Source organism: Herpailurus yagouaroundi, unplaced genomic scaffold, assembly GCF_014898765.1.
Source record: "Herpailurus yagouaroundi ecotype Mexico unplaced genomic scaffold, PumYag 530, whole genome shotgun sequence".
In the NCBI taxonomy this organism is placed as follows: domain Eukaryota; kingdom Metazoa; phylum Chordata; class Mammalia; order Carnivora; family Felidae; genus Herpailurus; species Herpailurus yagouaroundi.
In genome coordinates this window covers 8,641,181-8,650,357 of record NW_024412747.1, presented here as the reverse complement: position 1 = coordinate 8,650,357, position 9,177 = coordinate 8,641,181, and the positions used below count along the sequence as shown (strand labels likewise).

General features: G+C 48.6%; 1 protein-coding gene and 1 pseudogene across 6 annotated transcripts in view; one reads left to right on the top strand and one right to left on the bottom strand.

The window, feature by feature from the left end:
- Window positions 1-959: 959 nt before the first annotated feature.
- COG2 (component of oligomeric golgi complex 2) overlaps window positions 960-9,177 on the top strand; it is a 46,797-nt gene continuing 38,579 nt past the window's right edge. For 3 of the 6 annotated variants that reach the window (XM_040464969.1, XM_040464968.1, XM_040464965.1), the window contains exon 1: window positions 960-1,162. In XM_040464969.1, the coding sequence (XP_040320903.1) occupies window positions 1,091-1,162 (72 nt within the window). In that variant the 5' untranslated portion in view covers window positions 960-1,090. The remainder of the gene's footprint in view (window positions 1,163-9,177) is intronic. The other 3 variants (XM_040464967.1, XM_040464966.1, XM_040464964.1) reach the window with 2 other exon arrangements.
- LOC121023163 (rRNA-processing protein FCF1 homolog) lies at window positions 3,353-7,180 on the bottom strand (annotated as a pseudogene).

The window sequence follows — 9,177 nt, the reverse complement described above, 5'->3', positions numbered from 1 at the left end:
GATTTCTGGTTTGAGTTGTCACAGATTCAAGGAGAAAAAAAAGAAAAATGAATCATCATTTGACCATGGCATTCACACGAAAGGGCGGGGGGAGCAGTGGGAGAAAGAACAAAGGAAGAAGAAAGAAAACCTCAAATAAATGTTGGGGATGGGTGGCGGCGAGGAGGAGAGAGAAAATCTCAGAAACTGCGGGGAGGTGCGGCGATTGCACCAATACCGGCCACAAACACACACATTTGCCAATTCCTGGCTTAGATTAGAAAAAAATACGCATGCACTACTTGTCGGCTGTGTTTTGTCAGCAGGTAGCGACAAAATCTCGAGGTTTTAAGAACCCTGAGGACCCAAAGTTGTTCTCCGAAGCTGCCCACCCTGGACCTGAGCCCGAAGTGGAGCAGGTTGCTGCCCAGAGGACCTAAGGCTGTGTGCCCAGCTGCCCACCTTCCTCCCGGCAGTTCCCAGGATCGGAGCCCACGGGAGGAGAAGCTACGCTCGCCTGCGGGTGCCGGGGCTAAGGGCGGTGGCCCAGTCTCCCACCCAGGCCTCAGCGCCCAGGCGGCAGCGGCGGCGACGCACGGGGATCGGAGGAGTGACATGGCGATGTGCCCAACTCTGGGAGACCGGCCTCAGAACCAAGGGGCCAGCATCCGGCCACGGCTATGCTCTCCGCGGAACAATCTCAGGGAGAAGACACGGGCTGCGAGCCGATTTTCCAGTGAAAAGGGTGGGGTGGGGAGGGAGCGCCCCTGACCCTTCCCGCCGGTCCCCTCCCGGGCTCACCCCGCCTGGCCCGGAGCTGGGCTACCCGGAGGAAGCGTGCGCGGGGCCGCAGTGCCGCCCTCCGACGCAAGGGGGCAGCACCATCCGCCGAAGCAGCGGCGGCGGTCCGCGCGCCGCTCTTGGCGGCCGCAGGCGGAGGCGGACCCGCGGCGTCCTCGCTCATTGGCCACGGCGCGGGCGCTGCCATGTTGGCGGAAGCGGTGCCTCTGTGCGGTGGAAACGGGCCGTGGCTGCGGTCGCAGCGTCCGAGCGCGCAGCCTCCTGCTTCTCCTCGCTCGAGTCTCGGCGCCGAGAGGCGGCGGCCGGCGGGATGGAGAAAAGTAGGATGAACCTGCCCAAGGGGCCGGACACGCTCTGCTTCGACAAGGACGAGTTTATGAAGGTGCGCGCCGGGGGCTCCGCTCCCTGGAGCCGGGCCGTGGGTGGTCTGCCCTCCTTTGCCCTCCGGGGCCTCTCCTCGGGCCTCTCCTGGGCGCTTCCCGGGCCGCGCCCGCCGCGGACGGGCCCTCGGCGGGGACCTCGCTGCGCTTCGCAGTGAGTCTCTTGGCCTCGGGTTTGGTAGGTGCAGCCTGGAGACAGCACTTCTGTGAAATCGCGCATACGGAGTGAAAAGGCCTGAAAGTTTTGAGCTAAACGTAAACGCCCCTGTTAGGACCCGACTCCGTTACCGCGCGGGGTGCGGTCAGATTGCCGGCCCCCTTGCCTGACAGCAGCTTGTTGCCAGTGCCTTGCCCCTAGAAGCTCGGTGAGCGTGTCTTGCAAACGTCTCTAAACGTACGTGCTCACCCAGGGATCGGGTCGGGTAAAAAAGGCCCTTAATCTAAAGTTTTTGCCTGACATTCGTCTACAGCTCCTGGAATGAGAGATCTAAAGACTGTACTGTCCTTATTTCTGTTTCAGGGCTACAGAGAGGACCGTTGTCCTTTTCTAAAGTTGCCCCATTTCTCTTCCTAAGGTAAACTTGAAACTTGTCTGCGGATAATTGTAGGACATAAACGTACTGATTAGAGATCTAAACTGAGAACGTTTTACTGACGATAAAGGTTCATCAAAGCACAGCCTTGAAAATGTCCAAGATTTGAATCAGAGCCAGGAGGAACTTTGCATACCCAGTTTGTGTATCTCTCTGGGTCTGTACTTAAACTATCAAAAAAAATATGTGTACCTTTTAAGGATTGGGATTTTTGACACCACTTAGTAGCTGGCTTCGGTGTTAAAAAGTTAAAAGTTTTGGTTCTGTAGGCACCTAAAATTTTGAAAGAGTGAGTTTATGTGTCTTATTTTTTGGTGGCTTCAAGTCCCAATATTTTTTTTTTTTTTTCCTTTTCAAGGCTAACCAGCTTTTGATATTTGCATTCAGATCATATCTCCCAAACTCTGGCCTTAAAAAGCATTTCTATCTGGATCCTCTGTATTGTGGCCATTGTTGTTTTTAATATGTAGGGCTGTCTAGACTGAGGAAGAAGCTACTCTTGTTCTTGTACAGTGGTGTTTCTAAACCACTGTAATAAAAGGTGTAACTCGAATGGAATGTCTAAACTTTAATGTTTATTTAGTTTTAAGAGAGAGAGAAGGAGATAGAGCATGAACAGAGGAGGGACAGAGAGCGAGGGAGACACAGAATCTGAAGCAGGCTCCAGACCCTGAACCGTCAGCACAGAGTCTGATGCGGGGCTTGAACCCATGAACCTTGAGATCATGACCTGAGCCAAAGTCAGACGCTTAACCGACTGAGCCAGCCAGGTGCTCCTCGAACGGAACGTCTAAAAGAGAGTACAAAGTGAATTCACTGATCTGGAAGCCCCTTGCTAACTAAGGATACATGATGACGAGACATCACAGGAGCATTTTCTCAGACTTCCCTCGCCCCGCCATGTTTCTCACTGTGAGCTGACAAAATGCTTTTGGTCAAAGCAGCTTCAGAAAATAGAACTCTCAGAATAGAAGTCCTAAAGTAGCGCTTCGAGGTAGGGAGAGAGCATACTGGCCAAGTGGCTGGAATCCCAGCGGCTCCGTGTTCTCTCACGGCTCTAAAACTTCCAAACATGCCACACAATCTGTAGGGCTAATTAACCTGACCACTTCGTTGGTAGAAGGAAAATACACGGAACAGCTGCTCTGTGTATTTTGCTATTGATTTTCTGGGTGCGACCTGGAGATAAAGGTTACCTGCAGTGTGGGTTTCCTTCAGAGGGACGTTTTAGAAGTTACAGTTCCGTGGCAGAAAGGATGGGTGGAGAGCTTGCCGTCGGGGTTCTGTTTCTGGAGAGGTTTTGTAACTGGAGAGGTTTTGTGCCCGAGGGAGAGGGAGAGAAAATCGTATTTTCACTGGGAGAGCCGAGGTAACTTGCAATCCGGTCAGTTGACTAGAAATGGGCCCTCAGTCGGTCACACGCGAGGTGGACCTCCTTGGGCAGTGGTAGCAGTTGCTCACCGGTCAGCAGACACTCACTGATCACCTGCTGGGTGCCAGCCAGCAATTTGGACGTGGTGGTACAAAGCCAGGGAACACACATTGGCATTGGCTTTTGAGCGTGGTGGTAGGACGAACGTGTGTGCCCAGAATCCACCCTTAGTCCAGAGAGGCCAGGGCCTGGAAGAGTGGCCAGGAATGAGACCAGCAAGGAGGCCAGGTGCATGGGGTGGGCCTGCAAGTTGTACCTTGAAGGCTGCAGCCAGGGGTCTAAGTGGAGACAGTACTCATCGTCCGGTTTAAAGCGGGAAGTTACATGGTCCCGCCTGTTGCATTGGAGCTGAGTGGCGGCAGGAGACTACTTGCAAAGTTATTTCAGTGGTTTTTATGAGACCTAACGAGAAACACAGAGGAGGGGAAAGGTTTGTGAAAGACGTAGGTGATCAACACACAGGAGCGGCAGGTCCGGAAGGGCCACTTGGGGCCGACGGGGTGGCAACAGCATTCTTTGTGACCTGAAAAATACCAAGATCCTTAGGCCCGACAGCCAACTCATAGACGAATAGGACGTAAGGTGTTGGCAGTAGGGAGAGAAAGTGGCAATGCCGACCAAGGTAAGTTAGACCCGTTTGCGTGGGTGTGCTGTTGACGTCATGGCCCTCCCCTTCCATCCCGATGTATGACTTCATCTCCAGTTTGACAGAAAAAATAGCGGCCATCAAATGGGAACTCCTCCGTCTTGCTGATAACAAGCCCATCCTTGTGTTTGTTCCCTTCCCCTCCTTCCCTGGTCTGTGGAGGGGCTCTCCTCCCTCCTCCAGGTAGCTTTTCACCCATCCCTGGAGCCCGTGCCCTCTTGCGTCCTCAGCACCCTGTTCGCATCCTCTCCTGCACTCCTTCCTGTTGGTTTGCACCCATGCTCCTCTTTTAGCCTCTTCCACTTGGCCCTCCCGCCTCGAGGGGTCGCCCTGACACTGGAGCACATCACAGCCGGTGCTCAGGGGTCATCTTTACTTTCTCACTTGTCACTCTTAAGGCACCCTCATCCCACTAAAGAGTTCTTAACAAGTTAACCGGATGTAAGTCAGTCCCGCTGGCCTTTTTTTCTGTCTCCTTACTTGCCCTCCCGGCAGACCAAATGCTCTGCATTGCTTTCTGGCTTTCTTCCTCTCTCTCTGGTCCGTCTCCTGTCTCCTGTAGCTGATGAATGGCTGGTTATGGGCTCAGTCACGTGTCCTCTCCTTGCCCCAGGTGGCCCTTCATGCAGCTTTAGTGACCAGCTATAGGCAGGGGAGGCAGATGCCTCTTTCTGGCCCAGATGTCCCCTGAGCTCCAAACCTACGTACTGCATTTGTTGTCTCTTCTTGGATGTCTCTGTGGTCCCTCAAACTTACCATGTTCGAAACTGAATTGGTGAGCACCTCCTCCCCTGAAAGCCAGCTTTCTTGTCCTGTTGCCCGTCTCAGAACATGCTCCACCATGCATCGAGTTGTAAGTCAGCAAACCAGAAGTCCCCTTCTCCCTCTGTCGCCCTTCCAAAATCCAGTCTGTTACCAAGTCCCGTGGATCTCACTTCCTGAATACCTCTTGAATCCGTCTACTCTCCATCTGTTCGCGTACCTTCACGGTGCTGTCTGGCCATCACACCATCAAGGCCTCTTACCCGGTCTCCTTGCACCCGTCCTCGCCTGTTTCTAGTCCCTCGTCTACACTACAGGCAGAGCGCTCTTTTCGAAACACGTATCTGGTCTCGTGTAACAGGTGGCTGGTTAGTCCACAGGCTCACGAGGAAACATTTCCGAAACATTTGAACCTATTTCAAAGAGTCTCATTCCCCTGCGGGATAGTTTTGATTGGCAGGCAGTGTAGTGCGTTTCTATGCTGAGCCAGTCTGCTTCTTCTGAACTGTATCAGTTCCTTTCCTGCACCCCCAGCGCATGGTGGCTTTGTAGGCACCCTGGGTAGGCACACAATACCTTTTTAATGAGAAGCGCCATCAGGAACCCTCTTTATGGTGACTGTAAGCATCTACAAGAGAATACAGATCTGGGGGATGAGTCATTGAGGCTCCTCCCTTATTGTAATTGGGTGAATTGGGGATATTGAAGCAGGAAGTGTGTCAAGGGCGGTCCTGTTCTCAAGGAGCGTGTATTCTAATGGGGAAATAGAAAAGGGAAAAATGAGCAGCTGCTCAGATCTTGTATTTTGCTGGTTGAGTGGCTGTGACCTGGAGACGTGGGTCCCACTTTCAGCCCTGCTGTCCGTTGGCCGGTGACTTGGGACCGATCACTTGCCTCTGGGCTTCGGTTTCTGCAGTATCTGCATAATCTCTGCAGCCTCTTCCAGCCCTTGACATTTCATGCTTCTGTGAAAGAAGGACAGTAGTCACTTTTTCAGGTTCGAAGACAAGGAAACTGAGGCCTTGGGGTGTCATGACTTCCCCTAAAGTCACACAGTTATTTGGGGGCACATCACGGGCCTTATCTCCTGACCCCCATGCTTCAGTCTTGGGAAATAATACTGTATAACATGTTCCTTTCCAGAGGCCACAGGTGGGAACTTTGGGAAGTGGGATAATCGGAATATTGAGAACAGCCCAGAAGATGGCACAGAGTCTGAATGCCTGCATTCCACCAGTACGGAAGAGATCGAGGGCTGCCTCCTATTTTAGAAGAAATTCTGACAAGGCTGGTGATCTGGACTCTTGGCCTGTAGCTTAGGTACAGTAGATGAGACGAGAGGGAAAAAGGTGGCCTGTTCGAGGTGGACTTCGTTGACGGCACCTAGAAACTGACAGAGCGACTGACAGAGAAGGAAAAGAGGAAAGTGGCGAAACGCAGACAGTCTGAAAGCGGGTCCGCGGCCGATGCCCAGTGGCCTCCACCCCGGGGAGTGCCTTCATCTCACAGGAGCTGAGCGCTCTACCTTGTAGGTTCTTGGTTTGATGCCACGTCTTGATGAAAAGATTCCTTTCTCTTCCGCATCAGTTTGAGACATCATAATATTTTCGAGACTGACTGCCACAAAAAAATTGGGATTAGCCACGTCTAGAACTTAGGTTACATTTCATTTTCATAGAAAAGTTTACTGATGTGAACTACTTTGGACGATAGGTAAGTGACATTGGACAAAGTTTATTTGATTGGCACTTTTGCAAGACGAGGTTCTTGCAAAAAGAAGTGGTTTTTTGGTTGTCCTTGCTTTTGATTTTCATCTTTTTTTTTTTTATGTGAGCAGTTCTCTGATTTATAAAAAGATCCAACAAAATTTAAAATGATACAAAACATCAGTTTCAAAACAACATCAGAAAGTGAGTATTTAACCGTACTCCGCTCGTAACAGAGCAAATGGGTAAGTAGGATAATTCATGCTGTGGCATATTGCTGTACAAAATGGAAACAAAAAGTTGGTAAAGGAAGGCTCAGGAACCCTCTCTTTTAAGAAATAGAACTGAGGGGCTCCATAATCATCGGGCATCCGCTCAACACTGTACCTGTGGTTAGAAATGTACGTGATGGGAACTCCAGGGACCTTCCAGATCCTTCCTTTAAGGTCTGGGTCATCTGAGGCCACAGTGTCAAACTTGTACTGAATTACTCCCTGGACGAAGCAGTCCTCTGCATGGGTCCCTTTGTGTGTGCGTGGTCGTCGTTCACATCTTGGATCCTTGGCAGTCCTTAGAGCCACTCGTTCTGCCTGAATTCCTCAGTTTCAGCCATTACACAGTCCGTTCTGCAGGGGATACACTTGGCATACACGCAGTCCATCACTGATTGTACTAAGCCAAGCTTGGCTTTCGTGGAAGAGTCGGTAAAGTTGGCCTCAGCCAGGATGTGGTTGCATCACAAGAATAAGCAGGAAGGGTGTTGGGGGACTTCTCCTTGAGTGCACTGAGATCTTTCTTTTCTTTCTTTTTAGGTTTTAATCCTTCTCTTCAAGCCTCTGATCTCAGAGACTGAGCATTCGCTTCATGGTCACGTACTTTCTTGCTTTCGCTTCCCCGTGTTCACGCTGCAGTCTTATTTTCCTTGCTTTTGATTTTCGAATCCACTCTTTGTAATCCTGTTATAAAGTTTCTCATTTGAATAAAATGTTGCACTTCTAGCCTACCGAGTTATTGATTATTAGTAATATTCAAAATTTGAGAGCAAGAAGATCTTTTTGTTATTTAACTAGTTTGATAGCATTTAGCATCAAATTTCTTAAAACATTTAAACAGATTAATCACAAACTGGGACGTGGGCTCTTTTTTTCTTTTTTTTTTTTTAAGATTTTGTTTTTAAGTAGTCTCTACACCCAACGTGAGACTCGAACTCACGCCCCTGAGACCAAGAGTCATACGCTGCACCGACTGAGCCAGCCAGGTGCTCCTTGGGCTTGGGCTTTTTTTTTTTTTTTTTTTTTTTTATAAGTTCCTCAAGCAATTCTAACGTACGACCGATGTTGAGAACGTTGGAACTAGATAATTCCACTAAGTAGCTCAAGAAATTAAGTTGAAAAAGTAAACTAAAACCCAACATAGATTATGATTAGTGTTAAATTGAGGGGAAAAGGAGAGAGAAAGAGAGGAAATCAGCTGGAACAGAGCATAATTAGGTGCTCAAATACTTGTTAGATGGGTGAATAAATTTACAGAATATAGATTTCCTTTGCTTTCTCATAAGTATGTCAAACGAGTGTGTATATATATATGTGTGTGTATATATATATATGTGTATATATATATGTGTGTGTATATATATATGTATATATATATATATATGGAACGAAGGAGTTAGATATAAAATTGATTAAAATAATGTTGGAACAGCAGCAACAAAATGTTATAACAGATGTTGCTTAGAATTTAAGTGTTACTATTTCATGATACTTTTAAGATGATCTGTCTATAGATGGTGGAAAGAACTCATTAGTGTATGTTTTTAAACTTCTCAAGCTTGAATAGCTTAGTAACCAAATAAAGTTGTGTTTTGGAGACACAAGTCCTAGGCTATGTCATGTGCCCGTCACCCTGCCACAGTGAGAGATCAGAGGACAGGGATGCGAGGGAAGAGCTCCAGGGACCTTCTTGCATACATGCTGTTCCCTCGGGCAGGAACACTGTTCCCACACTTTCCCCAGGCCAGCTCCGTCCTGTCATTTGGATCTCAACTCAGATGTCTTTGTTCTGTGTCTTTCCTGGTCATGCAAGTTCAGGTACCTCCCTGTCTCATCACTCACCTTCACAGTGTCCCATTTTCTTTGTAACTTTGATCACTATTCATTAGTACCACATTTATTTGTTTACATGTTTGTTTTCTCATTTCTGCATTAGAATATATGTTCCTTAAGAGCGGAGACCTTCTCATGGCTGTGTCCCCAGGTTTTAGAGCAGAGCTCGAGTTGCGTGGTCAATATTTAAGTAATATTTGGGGGATATACAAGGACTTTCATTCGTCTCTGTTGTCCTCTGGTCTTCAAGAAGGTTGGAAACACACACTTGGGCTCACACTAATTTCTTAGGTCTTTTGAGCTGTATTTTATGTAATGTGTGGGTTAGCATTTATTTTGTATTTGTGTCTCGATGAAATGGAATCTGTTTCAGGGCAGAGATCATAAATTTTGTGTGCCTTCTCCGTACCTCCCATAATTTGTAGATGCAGAATAGTAGTGCCTGGGGCGGGGGTGGGGGGGGGGGTGGGGAGGGCCTCTGGTTCTGTTGTGGATGTGGTAGGTAGTGACTTTACATTTCCATGTATTTGGGGGAATGTTCTGCTTGGCAGCTTAGAGCATTTTGATCTTTCCACAGTCTTGCACAGTTATCACCGTGTTAAGGATACTTGATATTTGGGTCTTTGGTAAGTTTTAAATGCTTAATTCCCTGGTTATTTTGTATTTGTCTTTGTTTGCCGTCCCGGAATGCAAAGGCATTAAAGTAGCTCAACTTTTAAACTCTGTTTGGTTTTAAATTTGAGTGATGTCACCGCTACTCTAGTGGTTAATGG